Source organism: Oryza glaberrima, chromosome 3 (assembly GCF_000147395.1).
Source record: "Oryza glaberrima chromosome 3, OglaRS2, whole genome shotgun sequence".
In the NCBI taxonomy this organism is placed as follows: Eukaryota; Viridiplantae; Streptophyta; class Magnoliopsida; order Poales; family Poaceae; genus Oryza; species Oryza glaberrima.
Genome location: NC_068328.1, coordinates 2,661,416 through 2,680,543, shown reverse-complemented (window position 1 = coordinate 2,680,543; position 19,128 = coordinate 2,661,416). Strand labels below are relative to the sequence as shown.

The following is a 19,128-nucleotide window of genomic DNA, read 5'->3' as shown; positions in this document are numbered from 1 at the left end:
GAGTGTTGCTATTGGTATTGCTATTACTGAACAAACGTATCTTTCGTCGTAATAAAATGGGTTATATGCTGGTCTTGATTTTTCAAGGACAAGTTTGCCCTTTTGCGCTTACAAATAATGCAGAGTAACAGTTCCCCTGACCATACTATTCCAGATTTCTTATTCCAAAAGGGAGTTATTTCAACATTTTGTTCCTTGCCATTGCAACAAATACAGAATGGCAGCTTTGCAGCCACGCAACCGCAAATTAAAGAGATTAAAGGATTCATCACAATCCATAATTAATGGTTCTGCTTCAGCACCAAACGCTATATTTCCCAGTTCCCACATTATATTCATCATGATCATCACACTCAAAAATTCACCACAAAGTTCACAAAGGAGCATCTCAAACCAGTTGGTCAGATTACTGAATGTATATATAATACTCCTACAGTTAAGAAGTTCTCATAGTCACTTAGCTTAGCTTAGTTGAGATCAGCACAGCATATTGCAGACCAATTACCATCAAACACACACACACACACTAATCATCTATGGAAGCACTGACCAAGCGACGATGACCGACATGGTGCAGAAGCCAAGCACGAAACGACCTTCGCTTCTCAAGGCCGGCCTAGCACTGAAGCTCATCTGCTTACCAACAACTGTGTCACTGCCATTCTCTGAAGCCTCAACACGGAGGTTCAGCTTGCCTTTCTCCTCAACCACAACGACGCGCCGCTGCAACACGACGAGCCCATCATCGGCGACAACCACCTTCCTATCACCAGAGTCGAGCAGCACCACGTCTTCGTCAATGCCAGTGGTGCGAGCGCTGAAACGGGCCCTGAAATCGGTCGATCCTTGGACGACATGGATTATGATGGTTGCTTCCACTGCATATGCGAGATGTGCAAATGTGAACTCCAACGTGCTGTGCTCGGTTGACTCTACCTCTCTTCTTGCAAAGCCATTGTTTGTCAGGTAAGCATAGACAAACGCATGGTAGCTTAAAACCTTGTCTTGAGATGCTGGTACCCTACCCTTTACTTTGAGGTCAACCTCAAAAACAACAGGATCCAACACTACGACAGCTCGACTAGGGCCTGTAAGCACCAAAGATGATGAATCCTGCAGGTATGCATGCCACAAATAAATTAACATGCCTGTTCAACAATGTATTAATTGTTTCTCCTCAATCCAACAGATTTGTAAGAAACAACTTAGCATGGTACACAATAGCCACAAAATTTGACATTTTGACCCTTTGCAAAAACTAATTTTACAAATGAACCGCTGCCAAAACTTATTTCAAATCTAACATTTTTGCTCAACGCCAAATCGTGTGGCGCGGACCTTAGACACCTCAGCGCCACGTCAGCTGGCGTTGAATGCCATGCCACGGCGGATGGAAGACTAAGTCAGCGTGCCAACGTACATTCAGCGTCATGTTATTTAGCGCTGAGGTGTCTAAATTCAGCGCCACACGATTTGGTGTTGAGCAAAAGGGTCAGATTTGAAATAAGTTTTGGCAGCGATTCATTTGTAAAAATAGTTTCTGCAAAGGGTCAAATTGTCAAAATTTGTGCACAATAGCAGCAAGACTTTGTCACGATATCTGAAAGTTTATGTTTGCAATGTGCTGATGGCGGATCTGATATTGAAAGAATAAAATCGAAACAAAAAAATATGACGGAGAATAGAAAGCATCAAAGCAATGGTAGGAAGGAACATGCCTGCAGTAAGGTCTGGCAGTCGTCCCTCTCGCGGCAGAAGAGGATGTTCCTCTTGCGATCCAGTGAGTCGCGCACGGCGACAACACCATAGACATCCAGCGGCCACTGGAGGTCCCCCATAACCTCCACCACTTTAACCGAGAAGACTTGTAGCAGGTTCATCGGCCAAGACTCTGGCCATATTGGCCCGTCCGTATGCCGCATCGGCAAGATTTCCGCTGCACACACATATAAATATAAATTGATTGACAAAATCAGATTGCATAATTGTCGCACATCAAGTGGTTATAAATTGATTGGAAATTCAGAATGAGATAATTCTCACCCTAATACATATGCTGTTTTCTGTTATTTGGATTGAATACCCGTGTTTATGTGAGAGCAATTTAAAACATGTGGTTATGTGCTACATTGGTCTCTAAACATGTGGTGTTGTGAATGATTGACATCGGATTACATAATTGCCAGTTTGCCACACATCGATTGGGGGGGGGGGGGGGGGGGGGGTAAAGTGATTGGAAATTCAGAATGAAGTAATTCTCAAACACAAACATTCGTCATTGCAGAGAAGAAAATAGCAGCGAATTTGTTTTTAGCTGTCTTCATCCCTCATCCCTGTTACCCCCACCCACTGCAATTCCCAGCGCATCAAAATCAAACTCAACTACTATAAACCTAGCACGAATCGCTGCCGCCACTGTTGAATCAAGGGCATCCAAATGTGCTAAATACGGGAAGTGTAAATTAATACTCCTTGAACTGCATAAGGGATTTTGTTTAAAAAAACTCACTTTCGTCCTCGAAAGATCCTGTTTTGCCGTAGATCTCAACCCAGTCCTCGCGGTAGGAGTCGAGGGGATTGGAGGGTGGCTCGTCGTCACCGTAGTCGTCGTCGTCGTCCATATACTGATGATGGTCGTCGTCGCCGCTGCCCTTGCGCAGCCGCTTGGCATCGCCTCCGGTGACGGCCTCCTCTGATCTGCAGTGGAGGTGGTTGGCCGCGTCCCCGCACCTCTCCGCGCCCGTATCCACCTCTAGGGCTGTAAAAAAAGCTCGAGACTCGCGAGCTACTCGAACTTGATTCGTTACGAGCTCGATTCGAACTCGGCTCGTCTAAGATTCAAACCGAGCTCGAGCTTGACTTTAAGCTCGCGAGCCTGCCGAGCCGAGCTCGAATAGCTCAGCGAGCCTCAGCATCTAGCACATGTTACTTGTCCTGTATATTTCCTCCCTCTCTCTCTTAACTCGTTTAAATTCTCTACTATACTGAGCACTAGTACTGCCATATTCTCTACTAGTACTAGTACTGAGCACTAGTACTGCCAGTGGCAGAGTGCATTTGTTGTCCCATTTCCCAAGTCCCAACAAGAGCATGGCTGGTAGTACTAGTACTACTACTAGTGTGCGACTATGCGGCTTGCATAGGAGCACTAGTATTACTTTTTCCTATCTAATCATGCATCACAGTTCTAGTATTTCACTACATCAGGTAGGCTCGAGAAAAGCTCGAAGCTCGAACGAGCCGAGCTCGAGCTCGACTTCAAGCTTGCGGCAAACCTGGGCTCGGCTCGAGCTCGACTCGAGTCCATAGCAAGCTCGAGCCTACACATGAAAGCTCGCTCGAGCTCGGCTCGTTGATAGCCCTATCCACCTCCATCACCGCTGGCCCGCCGCTTCTCATGAAAGCTAGGGTTTCCCTTGATGGTTTTTCCGGAGTACTACTGTACTACTCCAGTTCGGATTTTTTTTGGAGCAAAATAAAATAACACAACGGATGATGGCCGTCCAATTGCATCAAGATTCGAGTCAGATTCGTACGCCGTCATCGTCCGTATAAAAAAAACAGTTTCTAAATTCTTCATTTTCTGGATTCTACTTCTTCAAATATTGAGAAAAGCTGGACTCGGCTGGTGATAACATGTAGATGTTGGAAAAATAGCTTTTTCCATCTAGGGTGTGTTTAGTTTACGCTAAAATTGAAAGTTTGGTTGAAATTGGAACGATGTGACGAAAAAGTTGAAAGTTTGTGTGTAGAAAAGTTTTAATGGGATAGAAAAGTTGAAAGTTTGAAAAAAAAATTACAACTAAACACGGCCCAAGTTCATTTTTTTTTATATTCTATAACAATAGTTTCTTATAATATGAAAAGTAGTAGCTTTGCTATTAGTAGTAGCTTGTTTGGCGCCATCCTCTTGTTGAGCAATCATTCTTCAGAATTCATCTGAAGTAGCGAATGGCAACAAAGGGGTAAATCGTTTTGTTTGTTTAGCTCGAAGGAGTAAACTTTGATGTAACCACCCATACTCAGGATGGGTGTAGGCAGTGCAGATGGCCTAACGCGTTCCGACGGCAACGGAGTTCTGGCGAAGGAGAGGGCTCCGTGACGAGGACGAGGAAGGAGCCATCGGAGGAGGAAGTCGGGGTGGCCAAGGCCGAGGTGGAGCAAGGAGGGATGTGCCCCTGGCAGCGGCGAAAGGCAGAAGTTCGGAGTAGGTCGGCACAGGCAGGAGGAGGTTGGGGAAGTCCGGCGAAAGTATCGGCCGTGGAGCTATACGCCGGAGAAGGGAAGGTGGGCATGGGGCCACCATTAGCAAGTGGGTATGGCTGGTCAGATTTGGCTACGTTTGCCTGGAGCAACAGCAACCAACAAGGACACAACGAGGTGAAGAGTTATCCTCGAGGCGTAAAAGGTGAAGATGGCAATTCGCGGGGAGCTATAGCTAGCCTTCTCCAGTACTTCTGTCCATATCCTGTTCTGCGTCACGAGCCATGCAAACAAAACACACACATCTCTGCGTCATTCGCGGGGAGTAGTTTCGCTCGCTCGCTAGGGCATGCATGCTTGTCAAGTTGCTCGCAAGAGTTCATCGTCAAGAAGCTTCGCTGGAAATTTCGTCGACCTCTTCTCCGATTGTTGTAGCGAAAGGGACATGGTTTGTTCTCTAGCTGAAGTTTCAGCCCCATGTCAATTCCATCACCAAAACGAGATAGCGACAAGCCAGATCGTATTAGCTAGGCATGTGCCATGTGGAAAACCAAGAAACAAGAGAATTTAAGACGGGAAGGCCCAAGTGTGTACTGCAACTACTGTTGCGAGCTGTGCGTCCACCCTACCGAAGGACGCCTATGAACTGGACTTCATTGAGCCAGTAGTGCAGCCAGCCCATGCTCTGCAAAATCCTACCCTCGCATACTTCAACGGCGATGACTTCCATATCAAAGAAAGAATGTTCAGTCAGAACTACTCCGGCTAACAAGTACAGTAGTAATAACCAATTGAGCAAACACGGCATTCAGCTGCTGATTTCCAAGCCTATCCATATACTCCCTCCGTTTTTTAATAGATGACGCCGTTGACTTTTTCTCACATGTTTGATCATTCGTTTTATTCAAAAATTTTATATAATTGTATAAGATATAAATCACACTTAAAGTATTATGACTGATAAAACAACTCATAATAAAATAAATTATAATTACGTAAAATTTTTGAATAAGACGAATGGTCAAATATGTGAGAAAAAATTAACGGCGTCATCTATTAAAAAACGGAGGTAGTACTTGTTCTTGCTCAGCTTGTCGCTGTCTTGTTTCAACCTGCTAATGAGAAGCGATTGTGTTACGTACTACACAGTACAGACTACAGACTACAAAGTATCCATCTCAACATGCTTCGTCAGTAATTGATGAAGATGTGCCGGTTAATTACTGCTCCAAACGCGGGAAGAACGGAGACCAAAAGACTTCAAGTTTTGCAGTCCGCCCCCTCTACTGTGCCCCTGCCCTGCTTTTGATAAGAACGGCAACCATTAGAGTTGACTAGTTTGAGCATTCAACACTGGACCTGCGACTGCGAGTAGTATATATCTGCGTCCAGTAGAGAACAGTCAGTTCAGCGGCAAAGCAAAAGAAAAAGTTAGATCAGAGGAGAGCTCAGAGCTCAAAGAGTTGGGAAGCCATGGCGGGAGGGCAGCTCAACGTGCTGAGCACGCTCGACCAGGCGAAGACGCAATGGTACCACTTCATGGCGATCGTCATCGCCGGCATGGGCTTCTTCACCGACGCCTACGACCTCTTCTGCATTTCCCTCGTCACCAAGCTGCTCGGCCGCATCTACTACACCGACGATTCCAAGGACACCCCCGGCGCGCTACCGCCCAACGTGTCGGCCGCCGTCACCGGCGTCGCGCTCTGCGGCACGCTCGCCGGCCAGCTTTTCTTCGGATGGCTCGGCGACAAGCTCGGACGCAAGAGCGTGTATGGTTTCACGCTGATTCTGATGGTCGTGTGCTCGGTCGCGTCCGGGCTCTCGTTCGGGAGCTCGGCCAAGGGCGTCGTGTCGACGCTCTGCTTCTTCCGGTTCTGGCTCGGCTTCGGCATCGGCGGCGACTACCCGCTCAGCGCCACCATCATGTCGGAGTACGCGAACAAGAGGACGCGCGGGGCCTTCATCGCCGCCGTGTTCGCCATGCAGGGGTTCGGGATCCTCTTCGGCGCCATCGTCGCGCTCGCGGTGTCGGCGGGGTTCCGGCACGCGTACCCGGCGCCGTCCTACTCCGACAACCACGCCGCGTCGCTCGTCCCGCAGGCCGACTACGTGTGGCGCATCATCCTCATGTTCGGCACCGTCCCGGCGGCGCTCACCTACTACTGGCGGATGAAGATGCCCGAGACGGCGCGGTACACGGCGCTCATCGCCCGCAACGCGAAGCAGGCGGCGGCCGACATGTCCAAGGTGCTGCACACCCAGATTGAGGAGAGCGCGGACCGCGCCGAGACGGTGGCCGTCGGCGGCGAGAGCTGGGGCCTCTTCTCGCGCCAGTTCCTTCGCCGCCACGGCCTCCACCTCCTCGCCACCACCAGCACGTGGTTCCTCCTCGACATCGCCTTCTACAGCCAGAACCTGTTCCAGAAGGACATCTTCAGCAAGGTCGGGTGGATCCCGCCGGCGAAGACCATGAACGCGCTCGAGGAGCTCTACCGCATCGCGCGCGCCCAGGCGCTCATCGCGCTCTGCGGCACCATCCCGGGCTACTGGTTCACCGTCGCGTTCATCGAGATCATGGGGAGGTTCTGGATCCAGATCATGGGCTTCGCCATGATGACGGCGTTCATGCTCGGCCTCGCCATCCCGTACCACCACTGGACGACGCGGGGGCACCACACCGGCTTCATCGTCATGTACGGATTCACCTTCTTCTTCGCGAACTTCGGGCCAAACAGCACCACCTTCATCGTGCCGGCGGAGATATACCCGGCGCGGCTCCGGTCGACGTGCCACGGCATCTCCGCCGCCGCCGGGAAGGCCGGCGCCATCATCGGAGCGTTCGGGTTCCTGTACGCGGCGCAGGACCAGCACAAGCCCGAGCCTGGGTACCCCAGGGGGATCGGCATCAAGAACGCGCTCTTCGTGCTCGCCGGCACAAACTTCCTCGGGACGATCATGACGCTGCTCGTGCCGGAGTCCAAGGGCATGTCGCTCGAGGTTATCTCGCAGGAGGTCGCCGACGGCGACGACGAGGAGGCGGCCTACCCGAAGTAATTTGACCGCGCGTGTGATCACGCAGGGAGTGGTTGCCGCTAACCATTGGTGTCATCTCTTTTCCCAACTGTAACAACTCTAGTCGTCGCTTCCGTACGAGTGGTAGTTTTTTCCTTTTCTTGGATAAGTTTGTAGAAATTTCAATTAGTGACTAGTTTGTAGTATATGTGAGTGAGATGTGTGTATATGTTCTTGAAGAATTGGTGAACTTTTCCCTGGATTTGAAAGAACCGTGTAGTTTGAAAAAAGAATGCAATGGATATGCTAGTAGTTCAGGAAATTGATTGTTTGTAGCGACCACACGTAACATATCCATTTTTCTAGTACTCCGTTCGTCCTGTTCGTTGACTGATCAACTCTTGGCTAGCTTGGCATCTAAGACTACAGTACTACTGAGGAGAAAATGACATCAAAATCGTAACTTTGGGGACCATATATAAGAAGCAGCACACAGGTTAGCAAACTTTGTACCGCTGTCAAGGCGTCAGCTGTGTGGATTATTGGGACCAAATGAGGCGTGGTCGCGTGGAAGCTGGAAAATGCCCTCATGGATTATCATATGATTAATCACTCTATTTTTAATCAGCTGGTAAGAGGTTGACTTAGGATACCTATGAAGAGAGGGTGAGTAAGAGGAATCTGTACGTACACACTTATTCTTTTCTTTTAAAAAATCAGGTAATTTTACTTACTCAGCCTAGAAATCCAGGCGGAAAAGGATACAGAGTGAACAAAAACAAGCATCATGTGCGGATGGTTTTATATACGTAGGACACACAAGGTGTACTTCCTTCGTTTTATAAAAAACCAAATTTTAGAGATAATCTAGATATTTCTCTAAATTTAGGTTTTTTATTAAACGGAGGGAGTACATGCGTCTGTGAGGATGTGTGTTGAAGCTACAATGGTGCATTCGGTTGGACCTGGCCGATCTGTTGTTGGTTTGGACTGCATCATTGATGGACTTTTTCCTTGATGTGTTTGGTGCATTTGTTTAGTTGGGCCGTACGAGTTGTTTGTTACGAGAAAGTTCACTTGACATCTCTGAACTATGGGTCGAGTTTCATTCATATCCATGTCGTAGAACCGTTTATGAAACATCACTTAGGTGGTGTTTGAATCTCCTGAAGATGAAGATGAAGATTAAATGTTTCACGCAAAAAGAGATGATAATAACATGTGATTAATTGAGTTTTAATTATTGCAAACTTAAAAAATGGATTAATCTGATATTTTAAAACAACTTTCATATAGAAAGTTTTCACACGAAAGACACCGTTTAGCAGTTTGAAAAGCGTGTCACGAATATCCAAAACTTAATCCACTTTTTTAAGTGGAAACGAATGGAGCCTGACTTCTAAATCCAGTGAGAATTCGCTTTTTAAAAAAAACCAGTGCATATTGAGTCTATTTACATTATTGAAAACGATTTTCTGCTGGCGTGCCGCATACGTGACTCATTGACTCAGTCTTCGTCACATGTGACGCCTATACGATGCTTATGTAGCACTATCTAAAAAAAACATCGATGAGAGTATGAGACCCACATGTATTGGGAATCTGGTTAGAAAAAAAAGTTGAAACAAAACCAGAAATTTTCCTCCACTACCCTTGTGAAATGATAAATTTTAAAACTAGAGATGCACTATTTGTAGGACAGGGGAAAGTATTGTAGTTCTGAACATGGGAAAGTCTTTTTTAGAAAGCACGACCTTGTATGTTTGTGTAATGGGAAAGTCTTTTTTAGAAAGCACGACCTTGTATGTTTGTGTAATGATATATCGTAATCTATCTATTTAATTTTTTTCCATTTTTTTATAATTGTTTAAGTAACATGCAAATAACAAGGAGACATCCCACAAAAGTTTAGAATAGCTTCTATTAATGAGCAACTTCTTGCCATGAATTAATTAAGTTCTACGAAAATTAGGGATCAACTTGAGGTACAAAGAGAACTCCTGTACCTAAAAAGCAAGTACTAACATAGTTATGATAGTTACTAGTAGGAGTACGATCTAATAAATATAAGTATAACATTTCCTATCACGCTACAAGTACGAGCTTCGCATGCAAGTGTTCGTCATCTCGTTGCGTCCTGAAGGATTACACCATCTCAACTCCGGACGAGTTGACGGCGGTGGCACCGCCGTTGGCAGAAGCTTCCTCGTCGTCGGCCTCGCCGGACATCTCCTCCAGCGACTTCCCTTTCGATTCCGGCACGAGCATCCATGTCATGAGGAACCCAACGAGGTTGCACCCGGCGAGCACGAAGAGCGCGTTCCGCACGCCAATCCCAGGTTTGTAGCCGGCGTCGACATGCGCCTTGTCCTGTGGCTGCGCCGCGTAGAGGAAACCGAATGCTCCGATGATCGCGCCGGCCTTGCCGGACGCGGCGGAGATGCCGTGGCAGGTTGACCGGAGACGCGCCGGGAAGATCTCGGCCGGCACGATGAACGCCGTCGCGTTCGGCCCGAAGTTGGCGAAGAAGAAGGTGAAGCCGTAGAGGAAGACGAAGATGACCTGGTTGCCAGGCATGGTCCAGTGGTGGTACGGGATGGCGAGGCCGAGCATGAACGCCGTCATCCCGGCGAAGCCGAGGAGCTGGATCTTGAAGCGGCCGATGATGTCGATGAGGAAGACGGTGAACCAGTAGCCCGGGACGGTGCCGCAGAGCGCGATGAGCGTCTGCGCGCGGGAGATGCGGAACACCTCCTCGAGCGCGCTCATGGTGCGCGCCTTGGGGATCCAGTGGATGCTGGTGAAGATGTCCTTCTGGAACAGGTTCTGGCTGTAGTACGCGACGTCGACGAGGAACCACGTCGCCGCCGTGCCCAGGAGGTGCGCGCCATGGCGCTTGGCGAACCGCGCCGAGAAGAGGCCGTAGTCCCTGCCCCTCGTGATGTCCTGGAGCTTCTCCTCCTCCACCTCGATTTCCACCTGCAGCACCTTGGCCATGTCCGACGACGCCTGCTTCGCGTCCTTGGCGACGAGCGCCGTGTACCGCGCCGTCTCCGGCATCTTCATCCGTCAGTAGTACGTCAGTATGGCCGGCAGCGCACCGAGCATCAGGATGATGCGCCACACGTAGTCGGCCTGCGGCACGGTGGACGCAGCTGCATTGACCTCGTACGCTGGGGCCGGGAACGCGGCCTGGAACCCCGCGGACATGGCGAGCGTGACAACGCCGCCGGCGAGGATGCCGAACCCCTGCATGGCGAAGACGGCGGCGATGAACGCGCCGCGGGTCTTCTTGTTGGCGTACTCGGACATGATGGTGGCGCTCAGCGGGTAGTCACCGCCGATGCCGAAGCCGAGCCAGAAGCGGAAGAAGCAGAGCGTGGCCATGACGCTCGTCGGCGTGTGCGAGAAGGAGAGCCCTGAGGCGATGGAGCAAATCACCATGAGCAGCAGCGTCATCCCGTAGACGCTCTTGCGGCCGAGCTTGTCGCCGAGCCATCCGAAGAAGAGCTGGCCGGAGAGGGTGCGGCAGAGCGCGACGCCATTCACCGCGGCGGCGATGTTGGGCGGCAGCGAGCCGGGGGTGGGGCTGGCGGGGTCGGTGTAGTAGATGCGGCCGAGAAGCTTGGTGACGAGCGAGATGCAGAAGAGGTCGTAGGCGTCGGTGAAGAACCCCATGCCGGCGACGATGATCGCCGTGAAGTGGTACCATTGCGTCTTGGCCGCGTCGAGCGCGTTCAGCACCTGCAGCTGCTGGTCCTGCCTTCCCATGGCGTCGCGTTTGCGTTTGCGTTTGCGTTTGGGTCGGCGGCTGCTGCTACGATCCAACGCGATGGTTATAACAGATCAGGAGTTCGAGTACGAGATGAACCGTGTGCTGCTACGATCCAACGCGATGGTTATAACAGATCGGAGTTCGAGTACGAGATGAACCGTGTGCCGTGCAAAGAGCCCGATTCCGTTATACAAACGAGATACGTATGCAACGCCATTGGCAGACACTAGCACCCCCTCGGATACGGCACCGTATCTCGTGCAAACCAGAGTTGCTGTGCAACCTTGCAAACTTTCAATCAAGACCACATGATGCTCATCCGATGGCTAGGGACAGAGTTAGGCTACTTTTGCACTTAACCGCCCGCACTCATCTCTGCTAATCTGTTTTTTATGCAAATCCCCCCCCCCCCCCCCGCTTCGTGTGGCCGCCGTCCTCCGCCCTCCCGCCGTCGCCACTCGCCGCCGCGACCGCGTCCCCGCCCAGCCGGCTCGACGCGGTCGCTGGCCCGCCGAGCTGCGCCTCCCGCTGTCGCCGCTCGCCGCCGCGGCCGCGTCCCCGCCCAGCCGGCTCGACGCGGTCGCTGGCCCGCCGAGCTGATATGCAATGGAATCGTGTTCTGAGATTGACACTGATGTACTAATTTTGTAATCTGAAACTCTGAAAGATTGTGACTACAAATATGCAATGGAATTGTGTTCTGTCATTTGATAATGAGATTGAGTTAAGTCAAGTGGAACCATAAAAATTTTTTTTCTTGCTTGTGGTGACAGTGGAACCTATGGGTGTGTAACTGAATAATAGCCTGAATGAACTACCAGCTGTTTTCTGTGTCAATCTGTCAAACTGAATATATGCCCAGCTTCATGCATTCGGATGACAGATGAACTGAAACCAGCACGGATTTTGTAATCTGTCAAACTGTCAAACTACTTGTTCTGCATTTTCTGCACATGTGCTAGAGCACAACAGCTTGACAGCTTGATAGGTTTGATACAGGTTCAGTTTCATGTATTGTCATATATTGATGGCAAACATGTCTCAGATAAGAAGCTCTTGTTGCAGTTCAGATTTTGGTAGCATGTAGCCCTTTTTACTAAATTTTGGCAGCATCTACCCATAACAAGAGCATACAGGTTAAGATTAAAATGTTCACAATACGAAAATAAGCATGTCTCATTCAGGAATACATCAAGTATAGGGATACAAGTTCAGAATAAACTTCCAGCAAGTACACTTCCACGGTTCATAGTTCACACCTTGTTTGGCCCGCGTCCACGATAATGATGGCATGATATATGGCGGCGGCCTCAACGGAGACGGGATCAATAGCGACGACAGGATCAACGGCACCCGCCCGCTGGTCCTGCACAGGGTCTATCGCGTTGGAATCCGAAACGTCGCGCGTGCCAGACTCCATGGCGGCAGCGGCACGGTCTACCCCGTGACCTCACAACGGGAGGGTTTGCAACATGGCGGTGGTGGCGTGGCGAAGGGGCGCCGGCGAGTCGCTGGCGGGCGGCGGGGACTCGAGCGGGCGGCGGCGAATCGCGTGTGCTGCAGAAACGAAACGACGCGGGAAGGACGGGCGGACGGACGCTGTGATTAGGGGGGATTTGCATAAATTAGCAGAGAGATGAGTGTGGGCGGTTAAGTGCAAAAGTAACCCACCTCTATCCCTAGCCATCGGATGGGCATCCTATGGTCTTGATTGAAAATTTGCAAGGTTGCACAGCAACCCTGGTTTGCACCAGATACGGTGCCCTCGGATATACTGTGATAACAGAATATCAAAGCAGAAATCGGGGTGTACGAATGCCTGCCAGCTATCCCGATCTGCGCGGCGGCAAATCCACCGTGACATCTGATATAGTGATATGTGGCTCTCTGTTTTTGTTCCGAGATTCGATCTGTTTCTGTATCCGACCTGCGTGCGAAGCCCGTGGGAACCGAGGCCCGACACCACCACGCGACCGAGCTATCTCGCGCATTGGCCCATGCATCAGCAGCACACCTCCCACGCAGCCCATCACCGGCCCAGCCTGCGTGTGCGCCGTCGCGAACCCGGCCGCGTCCCGCTCTCCTCGTACTGTACGGGCGCGCACGCGGCACACACACCTCGATTCGATCGGTGGGTTCGGTTTGGCAACTTCCGAGGACCACTTCTTTTTACCTGTTGGGGAATCGGTTTTTACCAGACTACTAGTACAGACACCGGCTTTGGTTAATTTGCTGACTAGTTGAAAGAGGGAGGGTTTACTGTTCTCAAGAAGTAGAGAGTTAACTGTAGCATCAGATAATAAGAGCATCTTTATCTTTTCATGGATTCCGTATTTCGGTCAATAAACTTTATGCGGGAAAACATAGTACTCGAACGAGAGAAAGTAGTATCACTAGTATGGAAAATTCACCGTTTCCATGTTACTACCTTCATTTTACCATTCGCCTTATTCAAAAAATTTATGCAAATATATAAGATATAAATCACACTTAAAGTACTATGAGTGATAAAATAACTCATAACAAAATAAATTATAATTACGTAAATTTTTTGAATAAGACGAATGGTCAAACATGTTAAAAAAGTCAACGGTATCATCTATTAAAAAATGAAGAGAGTATATTATAGTCCTTCATTGACCAATATGAACAAGACCACGAGATATATACTCCCTCCATTTTTTAATAGATGACGCTGTTGACTTTTTCTCACATGTTTGACCATACGTCTTATTCAAAAAATTTACGTAATTATAATTTATTTTGTTATGAGTTGTTTTTATCACTCATAGTACTTTAAGTGTGATTTATATCTTATACATTTGCATAAAATTTTTGAATAAGACGAATAGTCAAACATGTGAGAAAAGGTCGACGACGTCATCTATTAAAAAATGGAGGTAGTATAGTTTAGCGAATACACAGTATAATACTGTGTATTAATTTTGTATAACGAACGGAGGGAAGCGTATAGTATACTAGTATAATCAATTGCCGCTCCAGTACTTGAAATTAAGAGTATATACAGTACGTAATATTACGGTTCTGTCCATGCTAACGTTCTAGCTGTCCAGATGTGCTTGACTGCTTGCCGGAACACCGAACAACGACGTGCATGGTCTGAAACGTGCGTGTGCCGACGCACAAATCATGAGTCGTGCGTGCGTGCGTGCGTGCCCACATATGCTCTTGCATGCCATTAGAAGAAGCTAAGCTAGCTAGCTAGCTAGGACAGTAGTACATACTGCCTTGGGCTTCCTCTGTTATTGCTACTACTATGCGTAGCTAGCTAGCAAGCTCATGGTCTCGATCGTTTCAAGGAGCTCATACAGACGAGATCACGACTGCTCCATGTCCGTCTTGCTAATACCGACGGATCGGTATGTACTAGCTAAGTAGGCATAATAGCTAGCTAGCTAGTAGTTCTTATCACGATAGTTGGCCTCCGCGAGGAGGTCCTCCAGGACCTTGTCGTCGAGGCACTCCAGCTCCACCTTGTCCGTCGTCCGATCGGAGCCGCCGCGGCCCGCCGCCGTGGAGGAGTTCCCCGGAGGAGGCGTGGTGAAGGAGGACGAAGAAGAGCCGGTGCTGGTCATCCTGCTTGCGGCGCCGTGATGATGATCTCCCGGGAAGTTGAGCATGGCCGTGGCGCCCTTCATGGCGAATGCGGCGCGGTCGTACGCCCGCGCGGCCTCCTCCGCGGTGTCGAACGTGCCGAGCCACACGCGGGCTCCCCCGCGCTCCGGGTCGCGGATCTCCGCCGCGAACTTGCCCCACGGCCGCTTCCGCACGCCGCGGTACGACGACGACGATTTCCCCTCCTTACTCTTGTCGTCCTCCATGCGGACGCAACCGCTCGCACACGCGAGAGGCCTGACGACGCCGATTGGTTAATTGGCTTATATACGTATATACCGACTTACCGAGCTCACAGTTTCCGGTGCTATTGTGATCTGCAGGTAGCAGGTCTACTATAGCTAGGCAGCATGCAGCAGTGGCGGCGGCCAAACGGACATGGATATGCTAGTCTCAGGCGTGCAATTGTGCATGTGGCGGCTGGAACATGCGGCCTATTTATACAGTGGGCGCGCGGCATACGGTGTACGGTCGCATGCAGGGCGTATACTCCTATATATTGTAGAGTACGCTCTCGATCGCTCTATGATCAAGTTGCCTCATTATCACCCCTGGCCGGTGTTGGTTATCGGCAGGGGTACACATACACGCAAGTCTACAAGAAAACAATTCTTGCTGATGCATGCCAACATTACCGCTTTTCTGACCATTCAACCGCAACACCGTGCTGATGTCCACTGCTACTACCATCTCTTTTGCTTTGCCCGGATCGAAATGGACAGCAGAAGCCGCAGGAAGCTGCTATCGAGCTAGCTAGCTAGTAGCATGGTAGTCATTTACTCCTTATGTTTAGTATTATAAGTTGTTTAACCTTTTTTAAAATTTTTTTAGGTTTAACTAAATTTATAGAAAAAATTTGGTAACATATAAAAGATCGATTGAATTAGTTTCATTAAACATATTTTTTTTATCAAAAATACTATTATATTTTTCTATAAATTTGATTAAATTTAAAGAAGTTTGATTAGAAAAAATCAAACGGCTTATAATAATATGAAACGGAGTACCAGTTAAGAGCACCTTCAAGAATGAAGTGTTACCGAGGAGAGCAAATTAACATGAATGTCTAATCCTGGTAGGAAAGATAAAAGGTTATATGTTTGTTCTTTTTCTAATGAAAAAATGGTTTACGTTTTCTGTCGTCATTATACACGTAACTTATAAGCTATAGTACTAAAATAAGATAAGATAAGCTTAATTATTTGCGTGTTCTCTATGTTAAAGTATGTGATAGATATAAAAATACTACATCTGTTTTCTAATATATAAATACAATTGACTTTTTTTCCTTTAACCGTGACTAATAATATATACTTATTTACTTGTGTATTATTTACTAAAAGTACTTCAAGCGTGTCCAATATGTGAGAAAGTCTATTTATCTCTCGAAGTAACGTCTCCTAGTTTTACATGTCACCCAAAAAGTCATAAAAAATCTGATATTTTTTATAGGATAGATTAATATTAGATGTAGCAATCCACACATACAAATTCAAACGGGACTTACACGACATAAAAAAAAAATTAATAGTCATTTTTTTCTACCTATGCAAGTTAAATTTGAACTTACATGTTTATGCAATGATATATCACATACTACATCCGTTCCATGTTACTTGTCGTTTTGAGTTTTTGTTTGTAATTTTTGATCATTCGTCTAATTAAAAAAATTTGGAATTATTATTTATTTTGTTTGTGACTTGCTTTACTATTAAAAGTTAAAAATACTTTAACTATGTGTCAGGGTTACGGATAAGGTATACCCTCTATTTTTAGATGTACGTTGTATACCGACACGATATACCCGCACGTATACGGATAGTTTCCATATACATTAAGGAAATCTATCACGTGATAGAGATGGTATCTACGGATGGAGAGAGTTCTACTCGGACAATGTTGGGTCTTTACCATATCGTGAAGGGTCCGATATCTCCGAGTCCTACTTGGAGATCAATTGACCCGCGGTATATAAGGGACCCCCTGCGCAGGACTTAAGGCATCGAATATCACCGCTAACACATCCACCACAGCCTATGGAGCCGGAGCTTGCAGGAGCCAAGTCGCCGGGAGATCTAGTTGGACCAACTCAACTACGGTCTCATCGGTATCATTGAGTTATACTATTCCCTTTGTAATAAGTGGTTCCCATCATATAATCCCATACCAACTGGATTAAGGCTATTACCTACCAAGGGGCCTGAACCAGTATACTCCTTGTCTTTTGTTTGCCTAATATTGTATTACGTAGATCCTCATACCAACGGACCCCAATACCCTCTATATCCGATCTACGGGTATCCCCCGTCGGCACTATGACTTATATTTTTTAATTTGCACTAATTTTTTAAATAAAAACGAATTGTCAAACGTTGGAAACAAAAAGTCAAAGCGACATCTATTATGGGACAGAGGTAGTATATAGACTTAAACTCTTCAATCAGGGGATATCCTTTTGTTGTTCGCGTGCCATAAAAGTAGTTATGATTTTTCTAAAAAAAACTGATAAGATAGATTAATATATGATATATCATTGTACAAAGATTGCAAGTTAAAATTTGACTTCTTTTTCAAATTTATTGTTCTTTTTCAACTTATAGAAATTAAACTTAGTGTTACATGTTTGTGGAGTAATCTATCATATATTAATTTATGTTGTTATTTTTCATAACCATTTAAATATGATATGTAAACAACAAGAAAATATCCCTTCAAGAGTTTAGAATCATTTTCCCCACATATCTATGTATCATTTCTTGTTTATAAAAACAGAGAGAATATATTCTATGCCACTGAGTTTATCATAGTTCAATGATTTGACATTGACATTGTCTCTTTCTTCAATATACCGACGACTTTATCAATTGTTCTACAATATACCATTGGGATGAGCCTTTTTTTTAAAAAAATATCCAAAATACCCTTAGAGACATACTCCCTCTGTCCCAAAAAAGACAAACTCTGGCTATGTATGGTTAACAATTAGTTTATCTCATTATAAAGTTTCAAAAAAATATGAAATATTTTATATGGCCTCCTTACACAACAGAGAAGTATGTGCATCAGTTTCAATTTGTTTATGGTATTTTTGTTGTTTAGAAAAAAATATTTTTGTGTGGTATATCAGAGAGAAATAGCTTATACAAAAGAAAATAGCAAAAAATATCTTATGTTGCATATGAAAGATAATTTACATTAAAACCAACAACACAAAAATATTTTATATAGTATATAACAAATAAGTTATATTTAAAAAATAGAAATGAAAAAAAATGAAACTCATATACAAACTTTTATACTGTAAGAAGGCCACATAAAAGTTTTCTTTTTTTAAAAAAACTTGTAATGATATAAATCAATTGTTATACTTATATGTCCATAAGGGTATTTTTGGTATTATTAAAAAATAAGCCCAACCCAATGGTGTATTGTAGAAAAATTAATAAAGTCATCAGTATAATGTAGAAAGAGAGAAAATCAATGGTATATTGTTGAATTATGACAAACTCATGGTATAGAATAGATTCTCTCAAAAAATACTATTAATAAATTAGATCATATGCACAAAAGAAGGGGATATTCTCTCAAGAGATGAAAATCCACGTCTCTAATATGTACTCTATTTGTTCAAGAAGAATAGGCAAATGAATTTAAAAAATCAAACTTGTCAAATATTTAAAACTACTCCTTCCATTCTAAAATATAAGTCACAACCACCACAAAAGGCAAAGAACAATAAAGAATTATAATTACCTACTCGTATGAATTATCTTAATAAATACCATGCATATTTTCAATGAAATTAGATATATATCTTAATGGTAGAGGTTTTCTTTTTTAGAAGAATGAATTTAGAGGAGAGGGGGGTATTAGTTATTTGGATGAACACATATGTATCTTGTAATATGAAATATCGGGAATAAGGATAGTACTAGGATACGATTGATTAATTAGTATTTAAGTCAATAAGTCATTGCTACTAAATACCCAAATTGGGATGGAGTATACTAAGTACTACTACAGTACTAGTTTACATTCACTCCGCCTTGTCTGTCCATGAGGCTCGGTCAATACGTACGTCGTCCATTTTTCCACGTTCCTTGTACTGTTGTACATTATCTCTCCATCATAAGAACTTTCACTCAGCTCTAGTTGAGACGTTATCCGGTGTAACATACCCAACTAGGAGCGATCGAGGATGGAGTTTGCACAAGTAGCTGGGCGGGGGAATCTCGGTCACGTGGGTGGCGCGACCGGACGGCGGACTAAAGCGAGAAATATGAGGATGCGGAATATTCACCGCCGCCCGCCGGCCCGAGCAAGGGTCATTGTGATCGTGGTCGACCGAATTAATCGAAATCTATCCCCCGGCCGGTCGTGTGTTGTGTGTGTATCGCGCGCATCGATCTAGTGATGCACGCTAGCTACCGATCGCTCTCCTATCGCCCAGCCAAGTTGAACTGTCCCTAGCTAGCCCTGCCTGTGGTGTGGCTGTGTAC

The 19,128-nt window shown here is 46.4% G+C and overlaps 4 protein-coding genes across 4 annotated transcripts; 1 reads left to right on the top strand and 3 right to left on the bottom strand.

Moving 5' to 3' along the window:
* Positions 1-313: 313 nt before the first annotated feature.
* LOC127768171 (uncharacterized) lies at positions 314-3,103 on the bottom strand. Its single transcript, XM_052293708.1, has 4 exons — positions 2,510-3,103; positions 1,715-1,936; positions 1,421-1,452; positions 314-1,113 (listed from the first exon to the last, which is right to left on the bottom strand). The coding sequence occupies exons 1-4, from the start codon at positions 2,619-2,621 to the stop codon at positions 535-537; spliced, it is 945 nt and encodes a 314-aa protein (XP_052149668.1). The 5' UTR covers positions 2,622-3,103; the 3' UTR covers positions 314-534.
* Positions 3,104-5,483: 2,380 nt separating this feature from the next.
* LOC127766812 (inorganic phosphate transporter 1-1) lies at positions 5,484-7,540 on the top strand. Its single transcript, XM_052291965.1, has one exon. The coding sequence runs from the start codon at positions 5,677-5,679 to the stop codon at positions 7,258-7,260; it is 1,584 nt and encodes a 527-aa protein (XP_052147925.1). The 5' UTR covers positions 5,484-5,676; the 3' UTR covers positions 7,261-7,540.
* A 1,621-nt stretch (positions 7,541-9,161) lies between these two features.
* LOC127766811 (probable inorganic phosphate transporter 1-12) lies at positions 9,162-11,041 on the bottom strand. Its single transcript, XM_052291964.1, is given in 1 exon segment — positions 9,162-11,041. A coding segment is annotated over 1 exon segment (1,626 nt). The 5' UTR covers positions 10,990-11,041; the 3' UTR covers positions 9,162-9,363.
* Positions 11,042-13,897: 2,856 nt separating this feature from the next.
* Positions 13,898-15,348, bottom strand: LOC127768473 (ethylene-responsive transcription factor ERF096-like). The gene has a single exon (XM_052294055.1). It carries the CDS (start codon positions 14,833-14,835, stop codon positions 14,410-14,412), a length of 426 nt encoding a protein of 141 aa, XP_052150015.1. The 5' UTR covers positions 14,836-15,348; the 3' UTR covers positions 13,898-14,409.
* Between the last annotated feature and the right edge of the window lie 3,780 nt (positions 15,349-19,128).

Coding starts and splice junctions, on each gene's coding strand:
- LOC127768473 (XM_052294055.1), bottom strand. CDS start 14,835: ATGGAGGACGACAAGAGTAAGGAGGGGAAATCGTCGTCGTCGTACCGC.
- LOC127766812 (XM_052291965.1), top strand. CDS start 5,677: ATGGCGGGAGGGCAGCTCAACGTGCTGAGCACGCTCGACCAGGCGAAG.
- LOC127768171 (XM_052293708.1), bottom strand. CDS start 2,621: ATGGACGACGACGACGACTACGGTGACGACGAGCCACCCTCCAATCCC. Junction 1,937..2,509: donor AGGATCTTTCGAGGACGAAA/GTGAGTTTTTTT, acceptor ATGTGTGTGCAG/CGGAAATCTTGCCGATGCGG. Junction 1,453..1,714: donor CCAGACCTTACTGCAGGCAT/GTTCCTTCCTAC, acceptor CGCTGAATTTAG/ACACCTCAGCGCTAAATAAC.